The following is a 20436-nucleotide window of genomic DNA, read 5'->3' as shown; positions in this document are numbered from 1 at the left end:
AATTACCCAATCTGTGGTCTCTCTCCTCAGTGTATCTTGGATGTCTACCACTGAATTCTCATTGATCTTTCCACATCACGATTTCTGCCTGGGAACCGATTCATTCATCTGTTCTTTTACTCACTTATTCAATATTCACTTGCTCAAAACATTCATTCACTGATTCACTCGGTCGCCTAATCACTCATTCACCCCCTTGCTCAGCATTATCACGTTACCCATTCAAACATCCATGCATTCGCTCCAACACTCACATACCACTCGGGCAAATACACACAAAGACTTTCTACTTGCCTAGGGAGTTAAACAAAAAAATTTCTTGGTTGGATAGTGATGGTCCATAATTAAAAGGTCCCCAACCAATAACCATCTCTGAATGTCAGACCCCTTAAGACACGGTGTCACCAAAAGCCCCATTCTTCCCCACACAGGCCTTTTCCACATCTCTGCCGCCTTCCGCAATCCACAATCCTTCCACAAGCCTGACAGCCTTTATACATTTCTTTTAACTTTCCGAATCCAAATTAATCAACGACTTGGCACAAAATACCCCATGGTACATGTCATTTGTACGATAAAGTGTAAAACTAATTATATACAACATTAAATTATAAATATGGTGCCTCCCTAATTGAATTAGAAATTCCTTAAGTCAAGAAAATAAATTTTCTCTTACAACTCCAAGTCTTGCAGAGCGTTCTACAGATTAGGAACTTTCTGTACTGTAGGTACAACTCCTGCGTCAGTGCAGATAAGTCTTCATGGCCATCCACTCCATTAATTACAATTTAATTCACAAAGGTTAAGAGTAAAGTTTATTCCATCAAGTACCCTTTTCGTTTTAGCCATTTAAATACTTAATCTCTCTTTTAAAAATCTTCTTGTATTATTAAACCCCATTTGCATATCAGAATTAACATTTTCTATATGCCTTCCGGTCATCACCATAACTGAAATACCGCACAGCATAACCTCGTACCGGTTTTTTTATTTTTTCTGTCTCTTCCCCTGCTAGCTGACATTTCTGGCCATGGGTGATCCTAGGAACCTCTCGCAGTCCACTTTTTTGGTTTGTTTCTTCTTTTCTGAGTGCAAAATTAAGTACTTATGCCAATTTAAAACGTACAATAGGTTAAGAGAATCAACCGGCTTGGAATGAGTCAACAAAGACTAAGGAACATTAATATTTGCAGGGACTTTGAGATAGCAAATTGGGGCTCATTTTATGGGGTAACCGTTCCAGAGCAAGACTGAATTCCCCTGGATTTGGAATCCATATGAATACAACATAAAGAAGATGCCACATAAACTACAAGGTTCATGTGAAATCTGACCAAGCTTCAAGCCTCAGTGACGGTTCACTGGGAAATCAGATATGGGAGCAAAGGTTAGTGAGGCTTTGTCTCTTTCCTCATAAAGAAGGAAACCTATTCCACTCAGCCACCAGAGTCTTATGTTCCATTTTCCTTCCTACACACTTAACATAGAGATAAATATTTACCAAGCCGAACTGTTTCAGAAATTATGACATCATGGCTCCTGAACAGAGAAAGGAGCCATTCACCTGCACACGACGACCAAGAGAGATCCAGTCAGCCAAGCTGTCCCCAAAATGGCCATTACCTTGTTCCCTTACCCAAGGATATCTATGCTCCCTTTAGATTCCAAAAGGCCATACCTTTCCTTCCTCACCTAGAGCTACCTTTCTTGTCACTCACGGCCTCTAGTTTAAAGAGTAGGAGGAAAGCCTTGTGGCTACTTCCATCTTTAACCCACATAGAATCAGAACAACACCAACGGAAACCCTTGATCTAGAAATAGAAAAGTCCATGGGAACCTTTAGTGGGCAGCTGGGCCGTGATGTTCCTGTTACACCAGTCCCCTTGGCAGCACTCCACAGCTTGGCCGGGTGAGGGCGGGGTCTTACAGGTCATCTTCCCCTGCTCGTAGACTTGGAAGCAGCCTTTCTGGTAGACATGGAAGCCGTCATTTATGCTCAGTGAGGAAAAGCACTGCTGGCCTTCACAATGGTCCTCACTCCCGCAGGAGAGGCCTTCACACACACACATGTAAAGTTTGGGGTTCACCTTGGGCTTCTCATCTGCAAAGGAGCAAGAACAAGGAAGAGAAAATCACTACACGGTTTTATTCCCATTAGGCGAACAAGACCATTTCTCTAAGACCATTACAACACATTTACCAACAGAAAGTCAGGCCAAGCATCGTCGTTGGCGGTTATGTCCACATTCTGTTATCACGTACCTCTCACTTGACCAACCACCAAATAATAATCACCTCTCAATAGGAGTGCATTTATCTGAGCTGTGTACTCTTTTAGATCATACCAGACCGAAGAATGGTCATCATGTACCTACAGGCTTCTGACAATGAACTTCCCCCACTGTGGCTTTCAAGTTATCTTCGGCCTGATGGGCTCTCACATCCCAATTCTCTCGCATCAAAATAAAATGTTCTGGGGCACATGGGTGGCTCAGTCAGTTAAGCATCTGCCTTGGACTCAGGTCATGATCCCAGGGTCCCAGGATTGAACTACATATGGGGATCCCTGCTCAGTCAGGAGCCTGCTTCCCCCCCTGCCTGCCGCTCCCCCTGCTTGTGCTTTCTGACAAATACGTGAGCAAATATCTTTTAAAAATAAAAAAAATAATAAAATATTCTTCCAGAACATAATGCTTATCACCTTTATTTTATGTTTAAAAAAAAAAAGTCTCCTAAATATATGGCAATTGTTAATATCAGTTCCTGGTAACTCTGTACTAATCCATCAACCAGTAATAGAAGGAATGCTGGTGTTCCCACCGTTATCTATAATTTACCAATATAATCAAGAGTTTCCAAGGATGCAGCCTCTAATTACAAATATCTCTTACCAATATTTGCAGCCAGATGCCTGGACTAATTTTTCAATACTAGTAACACTGAAGTTTTCATGTTCATTATAATGGAAATTCATAGCTGCTTTCACATTTTGGACTGGCAGGAAAAAAATGGCACTGATTATTGAAGATGAGGGTGCAAGGAGTCAGAGGGCACAGAACAATGTTTTAACAGTACGGAAACAGGCAGGACCATAGGAGCAGTCCACACCTGGTGGGTCCAAGGTGCGGTGGAAAGAGGCAACAATGTATCATCCATGAGTGAAGCACACCTGATCAGACCCCCTAATTATCTTCTTCAGGAAACACTCATTTGCAGTCTCATTCTTCAGACCATTCTTTCTTTTCCCTTCCCTGGTCAGTTCAGACTTGCTGGTCCCAACAGTATGCACTAGTCAGGAAGGAAAGTGCAGACAGGATGTCAACAGCCAAGTCCTAGAGGTTCTGAAGCAGCGTTCATATAAAGAAATGCAGCTTGCAGAAGCTCGCTCCGAAGGCCTCTGGCACAGATTGACTGCTTTCTAATTCTTGAACCCCCTGCAGCAGGTCTGCGAGATAACTGCTTCTTTCTTAAAATAACAGGTCGGGTGGCTGTGCTTTCAAGAGGAGACCTTAAGGTAAGGTCTTTGAAAATGTCAAGTTCATTTACCCAGATTTGTGTGGGTGTGTGTAGAGACGTGGGTTATCTCAAAAAGAGAAAAGTGTTCTTAATCTTTCTTCTTCCCTCTTCAAAGAAGTGAAAAATAGTTCACTACCCACTGTAATGTGGGTGCCTCATCCCACAGAGTAAGTGCATACAGACACACAGACACAAGCCTTCTATTTATAATTGACTTGCTAGTTCTTTTGAAAACCACAAGGGGCTCATCCAAGAGCAAAGACATGCCTGAAAGCAGAAAATCCAAAATAGCCGCTGACAGTGTGTGTATGTCACCAGTCTCACCCCCGAGAATCAAGAGCCTCAGACATTTTTAATGAGAAAAAATTTTAATGAGCCAAAAGATAGCCTTTATTTTCCCTGCCTAGAGAAATTCCAGTACCAATCTATTTCTATGAGGATGAAAAACATATATATCTGTTGACATAATCCAGCAAAAAGTTTACACTTGCCAAAAGTGAGTTGAAAGATAATATTTCTAGGGAGTCTAGACATGCTTGCCACTCTTGAATGGCACAGAGCTGGGCTGAAGGTTGCCAACTATGCTGCCCAACAGGTGATGATTCTTTGGAGGGAAATGGATAGGCAGGGTAAGGGGAGAGTTAATGGTGTCATGTTGATTTGTTTGTGATCTACAGCAGGGAATTTTAAATACTGTATTTTAAAGCCATGCAATAATGCATTCATGAAAATTTGAAACACGAACACATATTTTAAAATCCTAAATATTAAAACACCGAAGAGGTTGTGTCTGTTGACACTGGGATGGGACTGAAGGCTCAGTGTTAGGACAAAGGAGTTAAAGGAAAATAATGTAAGAGAGTAGCTGTTCACAGATTCATAGTGGACTAAGGAGTATGGGTTACTCAATTTGCTACACCTGTGATCCAGGAGGAGCAACCATGAACAGGTAATGCTAGACAACAGAGGCCCCACTCACCATCCATCCTATGGAAATGGATGGTCAGGTACAAAACAATTAATGACATCTTGTGGTTATAATAAAAAATGTCAAATTTTTAAAAAACAGATAAAAATAACAATTCCTCTCACGAGCTCTCAGACTGAACTCTGCTTTTAAAATCAGAGCCCTTGGGGTGCCCGGCTGGCTCAGTTGGTAGACCATGTGACTCTTGATCTCAGGGTCGTGAGTTCAGCCCCGAAGCCCCCCCCCCAAGGCTGGGGGTAGCACCTACTTAAAAAATAAAATAAAATATAACTAAAATTAGAACCCAAACTGAATTCTAGCTCCAAAGACATAAGATGTAGACTGCCCTTCCAAGGTCCCTATCTTTTGACAGGATGTGGGGATGGTCTGACAGATGTCTGGATTGTAACCTACAGAATTTTGCCAGAATTGAGGAGCCTTAGGGAAATCCGCAGTAAATTCAACTCACTATACCCAACTATGCAGTGAACATAGGCATTCACGGGTTATCAACTGTAATCAGATCTTATCCTGTAGGGATCATAAACTAAGTCAAAGGGATTCATTCATTTATTAAACACTCTCCTTGAATCTTTATATCCCTCCACTAGCTGTACACAAGTGGCCTGGGGTTAACTGCCTTTAAATAAGTCATTCTTCTTAAGGTGTCAAAAACTAGAGTTTTCATTGCCTCACCTCCACAATCCAGAAAGAGAAAAAAGGGGAAGAAAGATGGTCGTTAATGATACGTGATAATTAACTTAATCTCTGCTAGGAAGAACCATGAGCTCAGTCCAACGGTGAGCTAATGGGAAAAGTACAAAGCCTCCACCAGCTTCACTTCCAATTGTGCTTCTCACCAACATTTAATCTTCTTAATTTGTATATTTCCATATAACTAATTAGCAGAGCCCTTCCTGAATCTATTTTTTATATACCACCCAGGATAAATGAAGACCCTGAATTCATAAGTCTATAAGAATGACCACATGTTCCAACCACATGCCTGCACGCACACACACATTAGTTAAATGCTACTTTGGCAGTTTCATCCAACAGAGTGGATTAGTCGAAGAGATGCCAAAAAGATTCCTGAGCTAGGATTACTGATTCAACAAAGAAGGTTAAAAGCAAGGTAGTAGCATTTTCATATCTTAATATCCACAATTCTAAGAACACAGCAGGCCCCACAATGCCCATGAGTCACTGTTTCAGTCTCGTCAAAATTTAGGAATAACCGTAACATGTGTGGGCCTGTGATAGTTCATCTGGAGTGGTTTGGAGGCGGGGGGTGGCACCCAGGATGCGAGAGTGATCACAAAATCCCTTGGAGGGCCACAGGTAAGAGTCTGTGGGCCTCTAATCTCTCAGAAAGTGATAGGAATACAGTACACATCGAGGCACACCAAGGCACGGACAGTCACCTTCTGTGACTGGTTTTCAACAGGACAGACAGGAAGCGCCACATCTAATATGAAGTATTTTACACTTGCCTGAGCAAATAACTAGGAAGTGCCCTGGCAGAAGGCAGCCAGTCTACTTCACCTAATTGACATTCATTTAAATAATTCAGTAATTTAAATGTCAAGCCAGAGGTATTCCCTGTCTGCGAAGCTCCCCCACTTTGTTTGTTCTAAAAGGCTCCTCCCAGCATTACTCAGTGTTATGGCTGGCACTGTGTGCCCTTTGTATCACCAGAACCAGGTCCCTATGAACACACGCGCAGCCCAGCCCTGACTGGGGGCTGCGGCCGGTCATGGGAGGGTTGGGGGCCGGCTCCACAACTAGGGGCCCAGGCTCAGAATCCCAAATCTTTTCAAAGATCTTTCTTGCTCTGGAGCGCCTGGGTGGCTCAGTGGGTTAGGGCCTCTGCCTTCGGCTCGGGTCATGGTCCCAGGGTCCTGGGATCGAGCCCCACATCGGGCTCTCCACTCGGCGGGGAGCCTGCTTCCTCCCCTCTCTCTGCCTGCCTCTCTGCCTACTTGTGATCTTTGTCTGTCAAATAAATAAATAAATCTTAAAAAAAAAAAAAAAAAAAGATCTTTCTTGCTCTGGGAGATACTCAGCTCATCCTCTGGACACAGCTACTCTTGTAGCCTAACTGTAGACTATCACAGGAAGAGGCCGAGCAAAGAGCACTGTGGACTTTTTAAGACTGTCCACAGTTTGGCATAATCTTGTACCTCAGAGTAAAAGTATTCACATTTACATTTCATTTGTTTTTTTTTTTAAGATTTTATTTATTTTTTTGACAGAGACAGAGAGCACACAAGCAGGGGGAGTGGGAGAAGCTGACTCCCTGCTCAGCAGGGAGCCGATGCGGGGCTCGATCCCAGGATCCCAGGATCACGACCTGAGCTGAAGGCAGACAGACACTTAACTAACTGAGCCACCTGGGCACCCCTCGCGTTTATGTTTTAAGTGGGACTTGACAAATCAAAGCACAACACTACGGGCTTATCCTCAGCGTTCTCAGTCATGCACTCCCTAATACTTAAAGCATTTAAACTGATTATCATTCTAAATGATGCACAAAACCTCATTTTTCCCACTAAAGTCTGACGTAAAAGACAAATAAGAAAAGGCTACAAGTAGACCAGCTTGCAGCTATGACCCCAGAGGTCAGCAAAAGAAACAGACTGAATTTCTTAGAGACTCACCTCAAAGTAGCACAAATAACAATGTGGTGATTAGACTACTCTTATAAAAAGTCACGCAGCTCAAAATTTTATAGGCTAAAAAAAGGAACCCCAAACATCCTGGATTCCTTCCAACAGCATAAATGATTCATTCATTTGAAATGACAGCTTATATTAAGCTTATAGATATGGGAGTCCTTCCATGGCCTCCTAATCCAAGAGTGCAGCTTGGCACTTCTCCAGAATCAGAAAGCATTTGAGATCTCTGGCATTAAACAAAGGCTCAGTGACGGATTTGGCAATGCCAGGTATCACTGCCAGAAGCCTGCTCCTAAGACAGAAACACAAAGGTCAGTCTGGAACGCCTCGTGAAGGGCATCTGATGGTCTGGCAAGAAGGCAAGCTATATGCTCGGGAATACAGTGCATCAAGACCCTAAGTGCTCGCATTATAAAAAAAACCCCACTTAGGGAACCCAAATCACTTTTTTTTTTTTTTTCCTGATCAGAGAAACCAATACTTGGCCAAGTTGTAAAGCCAAGAAGAAAACATATTCCAGGAGTTAAGAAAGATCAAATAGGATCACGTATAAATTAGAATAACAACAAAAAATGATTTCAAGATTCCCAAGATTTTGAACTGACAATGGCTACAAATGTGTCCTTCCTCCAGCATTCTGGAACTGAACAAAGGGCTACATTCAGATGTAGTCCTCTCTGCCTGCCATGGTTGTTGAAATAGATGGGGTGGTTTGTGTGGCCACAAGTCCTGGTGGAGCTCATCTCCACCTCTGTAGGCTCCCCTCCATTTCTGGAAGGCCTCTCTTGCTTCAGAACGTCAGGTCCTTTAGGTATGAAATTTCCCCCGCAGGTAAGACTTCACTCCCTCCCTGCCAACACCCCATTTTCCTAGTTAGCATCCGCCTTCCCTCCGGGGAAACCCTTGTTCATACCCTCAGATTTAAAGTAGGAACCACCTGCATACGCTCCCATGCACGTGTCTGTTTGGCGACTGAATGTGCAAGTCTTTCCTCTAGATTAGAAGCACCATGAGGGTAGGAACCCAGCCTATTCTGCTCACTGTTTTATACCCCCACTGGCCTCAGTAATTGAAAGGAGTACACGCCTGATGAGTATTTGCTTCAGAATGAATTTTCTCCTCACTGACAGGATTTAGAGGGGGGAAGAGACATGATGCTGGTTTTCAGAGCAGACTGAGCCTATAAAGTCTTTAAATGTCAGCAGAGATCTTGAGGCAAGGCTTAGTCACTGAGCCAGCATGTCTGTGCAAACCACTTCTCAGAGGAGCTCGCCGGCGCATCACATCTGTTCACCTACTCCGGCTTACAAGTGTAGAAAATGAATACTTGTGGTAAGGTCCGGTAGGTGTTCTGTTTGCCTGTTTGTCAGTTCAGAGAAGGAGGTAAAACACAAGTGTCCCTAAAACAAGGAATTATTTAGTACATTAATAGAGCAGCAGGGCTCTTAATGATGCTCCTTCCCTGGACGGCTGACATGAGGACTTTGGGCTACTACGACGCGAAGGTGACCAGAAGGATCGACACATCCTAAGCGCTGTGACTCCAGCCACGTGAAGGGTGTCATGCAGGACTTGCCTGCTCGGCAGCCAGGAAGATGCCCCCTGGTATTTGCTGCCATTTTTCTCCTCTCGGTGAAAGTAATGGCGTTTTCGGCAGGGAGTGGGGAAGAGTGAATTACATCATTTTCCCCTTCTTGCTCTGCTGAAGGTGATAAGGATTCCCAAGTCATCCCACATTTGAACTGCTGAAGCCGAGAGTTGGGGGGGGGGGGCGGAAAAGTGCCATCTGTTTATTTTGTGTCTGGCTGACTCCTTGTCTCTGAAATAATCCCTATAAAATAAGCCTTATTGCAGCAGCCACACCTTCGATTTCAAAGCCAAAAACTTGGTCTGTGTTTAAGTGACTAACAAGTTAAAGAACATCGTGGGGTACTGACCTAAGACAATATTGGTCTGTCTTTTCCGTGCTTTTTATGATTCCCAGAATGTAGCAAAGTCACGGCTTTCAGACGTGCACCATGTTGATGAAGCAACTCTTTAACGGGGGAAAATAGTGCCCCTTATCGCATCGTGTCTTCAAACTTCTTGACTCTCTGCTTCAGAGAAATAAATGATCACAAGGCCTAATGGAAACTGCCTACTAAGGAATTCCTTTAAAGACCAGAAAATATCCCCACCATATATATTGACAATGCCCGGGTCTGAGGGAAGCTCTATTTTTAAAGAAAGAGTAAGAGAGAGGACCACAGCCTGAGGGTGAAGAGAAAAGGACCTGGTGAATTATAACAAACATATCAGGGAAGCCATTCCGGGTTTAGGTTTGAAGAGAACCGGCAATGGAGTCCCGCCCATCCAGTGTTGAGGCTAGAAGCTCTGTTCACAGTGTGGGAAGAGGTGTGCCTGACTCATGTGGGTTGTCTCTCAACGCTCCACAGGCTAACAAGGCAGTGCATGGCTTGCTCCAGTAAGGGTTTCCTACCCAGGCTCCGTATGGAAAAGTCTGGTGTTAGGAAACTCCAACCAGGGGCCCCACATGGGATAGGACAGTGGAAAGGAACTACAGGGTGGCTTCAGAGCAAGGCTCCCCCCTCCATCTACCCTTCTGTCCCCTCCCAGTAATGGGGCCTTCAAGGTTGCCCATCTTGGCTCTATTTACCCGCAGCAAACCACCACCACACCCCACAGCCTTTCTGGAAGCTTCCCAACCATAGAGAGAAATCCTTCAGAAGACAGGCAGGGCTACAATTTGTTGGACAACAGTCTTAGAATACCAGCCTCTAGGCATTTGGCATCTTTGGCATTTTTTAGCCAAAGGTAAAAAAAAAGAAATTTAAAAAAATGTCCAGAATTAGTTAAATTCCTGCTCTCTCGCTCCCTACTCTACCCCACTCCAGAAAAAAAGCACAGAGGGAACAAGGTGCTTTCTAGACTATTTGCTCCCAGCCTGGATGAAGCCTAAGAGATTAAGATATCTAAGAGTAAAAAACTAGGGCAATGATCAGGCCTCAGATACCGCTACTTCCCTATCCCCTAATTTCCCAGTTCATGTCCTAAGGCCCTACCAGGCCCAGAACACCAGGCAAGGTTAATTGTGAGAAGAAGCCCATGCCTTCAATCCCATGAATACATGCCTTGAGCATCTATATTCCAGCCTTTAACTTGACCTTTGCTCTGTAAATCTTCTTTCCCCTATCAGTCTAATTAATATGGTCCACAAGAATTCACTAATTCCCAAATTCAACACTTAAGAAGATTGGCTTATTAGTCATAGACTAAAGGGCCCTACAGTCACCATGACACAGTTGAGTCTGGGTCATTTTGAGCTTATTCTTTTTTAACCCCTGAGCCCACAGAAAGGCTCTGGGTGCCTACACTCAAGGTAGAAACCAAAAGCATTTTTCGAGAGTGCTGTGAACCAGAACTGGCTTTTCAAACACTCGTTCCCTCTCCCACCCCACCCCAGTCTCTGTGGCACCGCACACCCTTCCCAGCTTCCACAATCATCTCGGACCTTGGCAGAAGAAAGGCAGCTAAATCTGAGATGTATCACGAGGCCACTGGCTGGGGAACGAGAATATCTAAACACCAACGAAGGCAAAAGCAACAGGCCAGAGTTTCCACAGACTCCCACTGACTCCTGAGCTGCAGAGCCCTGACAGCCTAAAGATAACCCAAGTACCTACGAAGGGTCACTTTTAAATAGTAGCTTTAATACCACCAGTCATTTCAGGAAGCATTTCCTTGCAGAGCCCACTTCCATCCACACTGGCATGCCAACCGTGCCCAACAAGGGCAAGCCCACTGAAGAGAAGAAAGCCCAGAAGGCAGTGGAAGGAGCCCCTTCACCTGCTGGGGTTCTATGCTATGCCCACATCTGGACTGCTGAGAAAGAAGCAGCTGGCAATGAGACCCCTCGTAGAAGTGATCTACTGACAATCATGGGGGATCCAAGAACAGGTAAAAAAAAAATCAAACAAAATAGTTTAAGCCAATGTCTCCCTGTCCTAAACTGAGGCAGTAGAAACCATGAATGGCTACCTTCCGGGAGTTTTTCAGGGAAGCTGCTACCTCCAAGAGAAAACGTATACCTTCCGTCTACTGGACCACGGTCTGGCCGAGCAGAAAGAACTGTATGGAGTCTTCGGCACATACTGTTATGTACGCAGCCACTGTGACCACCTGCTAACTGCACAAGTGCCAAAGGGACCTGCTCCGAAGAGGCTGCTGCCTTTTGATTGTCCATTTAAGCCTGGCCCAAAGGCTCCCAAGACCTTCCTAAGAACCAATAAAATCTAGCAGCCCCTCACCTATGCACCAAGCTGAGTCCCCACTGTCCTCAATGGCAGTCGGCCAGGGGCTGGTGTACAAGAGACAGGTGCTCAGTGGGCTATTTTCAGTTGCTATCAGCTCCATCGGGAGCCGCACATGCTCAGTAGGCAGGCAAGTCTGGGTTGCATTTCAAACTCCAGGCAGCCAAGAGACCTACACCTTTCATGGCTGCCAGGGCCACCAGCTGCCCCGTGCTCCTCCCAAGACGGGAGCAATGAAAACAGTATAACCTGGCCAGCCAGCATGCCAGTGAGCAGGCTGCACCTCGCATGTCACTGCCTGGGTTATTCTGAGCCGGGTTATTGACACTCCATGGCAACACAGGAACAAAGGGCCGGCAAGAGGGATTTAAATGTCCTGCAAAAGTTGCTAGAAAAGTCAGCAGCTCAGGCTTCTGTTTTCATAATAAAAGTAGTGGGGGCATTATTTTTTTTTAAATTTTTTTATTATTTTAATTTTTTTTTAATTTATTTATTTGTTAGAGAGAGACTGAGTGAGCACAGGCAGATAGAGTGGTAGGCAGAGGCAGAGGGAGAAGCAGGCTCCCCGCCAAGCAAGGAGCCCGATGTGGGACTCGATCCCAGGACGCTGGGATCATGACCTGAGCCAAAGGCAGCCGCTTAACCAACTGAGCCACCCAGGCGTCCCTAGTGGGGGCATTATTATTAGCTTATTGTGTGTCGCTCCTGTGACTGTTATTTGCAAATAATAATAACAAAAGTCTCCTCTTTGAACTAAGTTTCTATTTTTTTTTTGCTCGCCTCCATGAAGTTGCTATAGTTGGGATACCTCCCAAAATACAGCATGCGGGCCTGCCCCCGACAGCATCACCGCAGGACTGGTTTTCCTCAACCATTTACCTCTCACACCACCATACCCTGTGCGCCCCTCCACCCCCCTTAACCTTTCAACAGCTCTCACTGTCCTCCGGATAGGAGACAACCCGCTCATGACCCCAGGCCCTGCCAGGCCAGTAGGACCTGTGCTCCCAAGCCAGATCCCTTCTCAGGACTGCCCTGGCCATTTCGGACTGGCCGTCCCTTCCTCACCCCCACAGTTCTCGGGGTGAGGCCCTGGGTAAGAAGTCCTTCTCCGTCCTCCCTGTACTGTTCTAGGGCCTGTGGAGCCTGCCGAAGTCCGGCTCCCAGGACTGCTGTCTCCAATCCCAGCCCTGTGAGATACAGAGGCCCTTCCTGTGGCTATCCCCAGTGCTGGGCTGTAAACTTTGCCTTCTGCAACTAGACTGTGACTCCTTGCCAGCAGCAACCACTTCTGCTTACGCTGACATCATCTGTGCCTACCGGCGTACTCACGCTGACTTATCAAAGATTGTAAGATTGTGCTGTAACTGATTCTCTTTTCCCAAACTCAGAATAAATTCTTTGAAAGACATGCTCTTATAATCTCCTCGGCCCAGACCAGTCCCTCTTATAGTATCTTTTTTATATTATAATAACCATTATTGTAGCCCACATGATTTATTCATTCGTTTGTCAAATATTCATTGAGCATCAACTACATGCCAGGTGCTGTTTGTTGTAGACCCTGGGGATAAAATGAACACCACCAAGTCCAGGCAGGCCTCCTCCACTCCGGGCCTCAGTTTGTGCATTTTCCCCACAAACTCACAACCACCCTATTGCTGTCTCCTTCGTGCTGCTGCAGGAACGGCCCCTGACAGATGAGGTAACACATGCCCAAGGACACAAGGGAAAGAGGACAAAGATGGCTCATGACAGCGCTTGCCTTTGTCTCTCTCCTGAGAAAAGCCTGATTCCAATGCACGGCCCAGAGGTTCCATTCAGAAGACACTCTTCAACTAGCAACATCATTTACCTACCAAAACTCTCCCCAACACTCTGCAAAACTGACACGGTGAAGCCTACAAAGTAGGACACGGTGTTAAAGAGAAGTCATGACCATGTAACTCCACCTGGCAACGGGCAGTATGATACATACCGCACAGGAGTCTGACTCCCCGCTGGACTGTGGGTATCTTTGCCCGTCCCCCATTATTCTTTACAATTTTCCAGAACAGATCCATCCAAACTGGCTTGGTACATGTACCAGCATCAAGAAGAGGATATAAATGCAGCAAAATAAACAAACAAACAAACAAAAAGAGGCCACTCCCATTCCAAATCACCATCCGGTTACAGGCAGAGGTGGGGATTTTGTCTGTTTTGTTCTATTTCAGGTAATTTTCACTACCTCCTTCCCAAGAGAGATTTCCTTCTTCCTCCTATTCCTTCCCTCCTTCCCACATCCTCCCAGTGTCATATCCCCAGAACGTGTGGGCTCTGCTCTAACCCATAACAAGGAATTAGATGCCGCACTTCCCCATGGATCTAGGAAAACCCCGGGTCTGCAGAGCTCGGATTCAGCTGATGAGAAGCAGGCGGCAGCTGTCCCGGTGTTGGGACGGAGGCTGAAGAGGCACAAATGTAAACTTCCTTCTTCCTGTCAAACCACTGGCTGGGGGAGAGAGGATGGTCAGGCTTCGTGGACTCATGAAAGAATAAAAGGCCTCAGACCGGCTCTGCTGCAGAACACACACCGCACTCGTCAGAACTTTCACCTGAGGGCAGCAGGGATTTCCGGGCAGTGAGCTCTTGGAAGCAGACTGGAGTCACCTTTTTTAAACCTTGGGTCAAGACCCATTCCTGGACAGGGAAATCGATTGAGTGGTTCAAGATAAGGTCTCTTTCTTTCTTTTCAAATAAAATAGAGCCGGAGAGAATGAAAAAAAAGAAAAAAAGAGAAAGAAGAAATGAAAGTACATTAAACAGAGTAAGAGTAACTGCTGTTTTTTTCATGAATTTTTTTGTTTCAGATGCGTGTGGGTCCTACCCTAACATGTTTCTAAATGTAGATGCATTGGGTCGAACTGTAAAATGTTTCTTACTGTGAGTCACAGTGAAGTTTGAAAGTCACTCCGCCCTGGGTCTTACAGGATCTTGGAATTGACATGAGTTCTGAGTAATTATGACTATCCTGTATAATCATTATCTGTGGAAGCTTGCCTGAGGTCATGCTGGGCTGCAGAAGGAAGTTCCGAGGCTGGTTAATAGTGTTTGGGGAGTTACAAAGTAATTCTTTATTGTGTCTTGTTTTCCTCCGTGTTTCTTTCTTTCCAAGAGCAAAAGTCACATATACAGCACACCTACAAATCGGCTTCACTAGCTTTTCCACACAGAGGTGATAGCATTCATCTTCTCATTCTTGAGACCTGTCTGCATAAAAGAGAAGCCTAGAAGCCACAGCACTGCCCTCTCACGGTTGACCACAAGGAAATCATTTAACAAGCTTGTCTTAGATTTGTTTTCACATCTATTCACTATTTGACTTAGACTGAATTTTTAGCTACTACCCTCCACTCATAACTGCACTGAATGTAAATGTTTTTAAATGTCCACTGGAAAAAAAATTAGATGTGGCTTTAGTTTAACTGCCCACAGCCGAAACAAACATTTCGCAAGAAGTAAAAGCTCAAAGGAAGCTTTGTCATAGTTCACCTTACATCCACTAATACATCATCATTCTGTTAGATAAGAAAATCTGACAACAAAGAAGCAGTATCTTAATAGCGTGTAGCTCAATCAGATATTTACAGTTTAGGTCTTAGGAATGAGTGGCAAATAGCTCACTGTATCTCCCCTCTCTCCCCAAAAAGTCTCTCATTTGATGATGTGTCTGTGAAAAAGATTTTATTCTCAACAAACATGATAAATTATAGTAATGAGAAATGAGAGCAACAAATTTAATAGAAACATTTCTCATACATTCATTCACCCCTTCAAGAACTTCCTGAATCTTCAATAATGAGAAATTCAAAGAAAGGCTTATTCTATTCTTCTCCCACAGTGGCAAAGAGGGGCACCTTTGTGGACCCTAACAAAAAGTCTATTGACATTATCCCCTTCCTTCCCTCATTGGGTAATTGGGCTGGAAAGTCTGAGTGGTGATGGCTTCAGAAACAGTAAAATCAAGTCAGCCCACAAAATAATTTAGAACTTAGCAATCTTCTCTAGGACAGGCCAAAATCTCTTGCAACAAAACTCTGCAAAAGTCCAGCCCTTGTTGCTATAATAAAATCTAACTATGGCTCGCAAATTTGATAAAATGTGGGTCATCTTAGCTTAGAAATATTTCTGAAGCAATATTCCATTTTAAGTATTTGTGTCATGGACGTCACCTGCAAATGCTCTCGGGGACAAAGGGAAAGCCAAACATGGAGGTTCTGGAACAAAAATGGACTTATCCCCAGTGGCATAAGAGCAGTATTAGAGCATGATTAGTTTTATTAATGGGAAAGGAAAGGAAGGATATACGGATAATTAGGACTCAAGTGCTCTTCTCAGTAAGAGCAAACAAAACTCTTCCTGCAGCTAGAGTTGTATATATAATGAACATGAAAAATGAATATTGGAATGAGAGATGAGAAAGAAAAAACACAAACCCAGGTGAAGGAGCCTTATCACTTGCTCTTAATAGCTCTCATCTCAGCTCTCAAACAGACTGGACTGAGCTGGATTCTAGCATGCACCAGATATAATGTGAATGTGGATGTACCTAATTTAAGGGACCAAAAAAAGAAAAAAGCCAAAATCTGAAGAAGATAGATAATGACTGAAACTCTTAAACACCACTCCTTAAAGTACATTATACCTTTTGTTGGCTGTGTAACTTTAAGCAAGAGGTTTCAACAATTCAAAGGCACATCGCCCCCAAAACCTATCTCATGAGGGTAATCATGAGGATTATGGGAAATAACGCATATAAAGCAGGTCAACCTTTGGCACATATTAGCCACTCAATAAATATTTCCAAAAATCATCAAAGAGGTACTTATAGTAAGCAATATTTTCCTTTTTACCCTGGAGGATTTAGGATTCCATACAACTTGAGAAATGTTCTAAACCACACTCATACTAATCAAACCCTATCAAAATCAATGTTTGGGACTTATTATATGAAGTGCTAACACTATTTCTAACTAATATTTAAGACGACACTTGGGAATAATTTGAGAGACAAAGGGGAAGAATTTCTGCTTGGGTTTTTCCCCCTGTCTCAATGAAAAAGAGTACGTTACCCAACAAAATACACTGGAACAAAATCTCTATAGTTTTCTTATTATGCCCCAGTAATGCCATCTAGCTTCACTGAAGCACAATCAATAAGGACATCAAACATGGGTCTATTTCTTTTTAAACTTGGTCTAAAGGTCTGCACTGGACAATGTAGGGGACTAGTGTCAAGATTTTAGTTAACTGCCCTATTATTTACCTCTTTTGGTTAACTATTTTGTACTTAACATTTGCTTTATGACTAATGTTGAATATATTAGAGTGAATTACAATCAGGGGTTCTCAGTGTGTTTTTTCAATTCCTAGTAAATATACAAAAACAAAGAGTCTTTTCATAGAATATGCTATTGACAGTTAACAAGGAGTTGAGTCATGGAGGGAAGACGGGACTAGGGCAACTGTTATTATGATTAGAGCACTCTAGGATGTAGCACTCACTGGATATTGCCGGCTGAAGAGAAAAAAAGCTATTGCAACTAAAGGATGATGTGTCCTTTTCCTTCCTTGTAAACATCCTTGTGGCGGTGGTATATTAAATAGCTAAACTTTAGTGGCCATCCATTTCCACTTCAGCCAGACGGACTTGTTTCATTATGTATCTTTACTGTGACATTAGAGGGTCATTTGCTGGATTCTTTGGGCAGCTTAAGAGCTAAAAGCAGGAAAAAACAACTTATGACCCAGTTGCTGATACTGATTCATAAATGCTCTCTTCCCTTTCTCTCTTCTCCATTGTTTTTTAACTTCTCCGTCTCTATTCACACATTGCCACCTCAATTTGTCTTCCACTCTCTTTCTTTTCAATCACGCCCACCACCACAGTTCCATCCATGATATCAAATGAAACCAAAAGGAACTGCTTAACACCATGGAGAACTGATACTGTACCTAGGGAAGGGAATGGGATTTGGAGGGACTTTATTCTACCACATTCTGTAGTTTTTTCTTCCTAGTTATCATAGTGTTTAGCAATTATACTGTGGAGGAAAAATCCTAGAAACTTGCCTGTTAAGTCTCCAGATACTGTCAAATACTCCTTGGGGAGGAACATAACCCCCAGGTAAGACATAGTAATCCATTAAATTTTTCCAACTCAATTCTTATTAATTCCTACAACTTAGGACTCAACCTCTCCTCTGGTTTAAACACCTCTAATTCTTTTAAACTTACTGCATAGAAGCCTTATTTTATATCTTCCTGGCACTAAAAGACTGAAGCATTACTGAAGTAGTTTTTAACATACTGCTTAGAGCAGAATCTATAGACTGTAGATACCCAAGTTGGTCACAAGAGCACTGTCCAATAGAAACTTAATGTAAAGCCCATTATGTAATATTACATCATATAATATTCTTAGAGAGCATAGAGGAAAACCCAGATGACCTTGGGTACAGCAGTAAGCAACTTTTTAGATGTACAATCTGTGAGAGAAATAATTAATAAGCTGGACTTCATTAAAATTAAAAACTTCTGCTCTTTGAAAGGCAATGGAAGAGAATGAAAAGGCAAGTCACAGAATGGGAGAAAGTATGTGCAAAAGACTCATGTGAGAAAGGACTGTTATTCAAAGTATACAAAGAACTCTTAAAACTCAAAAATAAGCAAACGCAACAACCTGATTAAAAAAAATGGGCCAAAGATCTTCACAGACACCTCTCCAAAGAAGACACACAGCTGGCAAATAAGCCTATGAAAAGATGTCCCCCCACCAGATGTCATCAGGAGAATGCAAAATAAAACAACAAGGAGACACCACCACACACCTATTGGAGGGGTCAACACCCAGAACACCGACAACAGCACACACTGGTGAGGATGTAGAGCAACAGTTCTCATTCACTGTTGGCGGGAACGCAAATGGTACAGCCGCTTTGGAAGACAACTGAGAGGCTTCTTTCAAAACTAAACATATTCCACCATAAAATCCAGTAATCACAAGTCTTAGTGTTTACCCAAAGGAGCTGAAAACTTACATCCACACACAACCTGCGCATGGATGTTTATAGCAATTTTATTCATAACTGCCAAAACCTGGAATCATCCAGTATGTCCCGTCAGTAGGTCAATGCATAAATTGTGGTCCATCCAGACGATGAAGTATCATTCGGTGCTAAAAGAAATGAGCCATTAACCCATGAAAAGACACGGAGAAACCTTAAGTGCCTATTAAAGCCAATCCAAAAAGACTCCATACTGCATGATTCCAACTACACGTCTTTTTAGGAAACACAAAACTATGGAGGCAATAGAAAGATCAGTGGTGGCTGGTGGTAAGGAAGATGGAGGAAAGGGAGGAACAGATGGAGTACAGAGGATTTTTAGGACAAGAGGTGCTCTGTATGATACTGTAAGGGTAGATACATGTCAGTATACATCTGTCGAAACCAACAGAATGCATAAGATGAAGAGTGAACCCTTAAGCAAACTATGGACTCGCGTGATAATGATGTGTCAGTGTAGGTCCAGCAATCTTTTTTTTTTTTTTTAAAGATTTTATTTATTTGGCAGACAGATCACAAGTAGGCAGAGAGGCAGGCAGAGAGAGAGAGGAGGAAGCAGGCTCCCCGCTGAGCAGAGAGCCCAATGCGGGGCTCGATCCCAGGACCCTGAGATCATGTAGGTCCAGCAATCTTAACAAATGCACCACTTCGGTGGGGGATGTTGGTAATCAGGAAGGGTCTGCATGTGTGGAGGCAAGGGACAGGAGAACTCTCTATACCTTCCTCTCAATTTTGGCATGAACCAAAAACACTACTTTAAAAAATAAAGTCTTAACAAAGGGGGAAAACAGAGGAGTACTAAGTATGATAGGATTAAGAGCAAACTAGTTTACAGAGAGCCAAATGATACCCAGAAACTTACCCTATTCCAAACAGCTGTGAGCCACTTACCTTCCATACTCGGGGAAGGGAAAGCAATCATCATTAGCACAGGAAGGATCATCACTCCATCTACCATTGTACAACTGTGGAGGAAAAATAAGAGATAAAAGTAAAACAAAAAATTTAACTGTAGGATGACAAATTAAATTAAGCATACTATCTTCAAACTGCCATTCAAGGCCTTTCTTACAAATCCCCCTCACATATGTCGCCTTATTTCTTGCTAAATTTAAACATATACCCTTTACGTAGATCTAAGCAAATCATCTTAAGGAGTTCATCAGATTTACCTCCTACTGGTGGCCACTCTAAGGTAACTACCCTCTTATAGAGAACTCAGTAGGGACAGGAAAAATTCTCAGCTATAAGGCTAACCATTCTCAAAGAATTTTAAGTTCGAATTTTATCTTAGCCTATGAAATGCAAAAATGGCACTAAATTTAAAAACTCTGAGAAGCATGAATAAACTGTTATAACATGATGTTAAAGATTAAGTGACTGAATAATTCAAGTCAAATTACTGTGTTTGAACTTTACTCCTCCTTTAAAAGAATCAGAAGTGGAGGACCACCACACAGCCCAAAAGGGGACCAACAGTAACAACAACCACCAAAACCAAAACCAAACCTACAACTTACTCCTCATTTATCACAAAGCAATGCATTCTTACACAAACCCCAAATTTAACAAAGAATACATACAACCAAGACAGGATGAAATCTGTTAAGTTTATAATATATCAAACTATACAAATGAGAGAAAGTAAGGTACCTGATAGAAATTTCAGGTTGATATTGCCGTGAAACTACATTAACAAAAGCTCAATTTTTCTAAGTCAAAGGACTACAACAAAGAACTTATCCATTTAAATAATTCCTGTAAAAATTTTAGGAAGGGGCGCCTGGGTGGCTCAGTGGGTTAAGCCTCTGCCTTTGGCTCAGGTCATGGTCTCAGGGTCCTGGGATCGAGTCCCG

General features: G+C 43.2%; 1 protein-coding gene across 4 annotated transcripts in view; it reads right to left on the bottom strand.

Moving 5' to 3' along the window:
• The window catches only part of ACVR1 (activin A receptor type 1), a 126762-nt gene that overhangs the window by 38458 nt on the left and 67868 nt on the right, over positions 1-20436 (bottom strand). For all 4 annotated transcript variants that reach the window (XM_080797940.1, XM_080797941.1, XM_080797943.1 and 1 more), the window contains 2 exons: positions 19472-19545; positions 1838-2101 (listed from right to left, as the gene is read on the bottom strand). In XM_080797940.1, coding sequence (XP_080654066.1) covers positions 1838-2101; positions 19472-19538 — 331 coding nt within the window. In that variant the 5' untranslated portion in view covers positions 19539-19545. The remainder of the gene's footprint in view (positions 1-1837; positions 2102-19471; positions 19546-20436) is intronic.

The sequence above is a fragment of the Martes martes genome (assembly GCF_963455335.1).
Source record: "Martes martes genome assembly, chromosome: 3".
In the NCBI taxonomy this organism is placed as follows: domain Eukaryota; kingdom Metazoa; phylum Chordata; class Mammalia; order Carnivora; family Mustelidae; genus Martes; species Martes martes.
The sequence above is the reverse complement of the archived record's forward strand: the minus strand, read 5'-3'. Positions and strand labels throughout refer to the sequence as shown.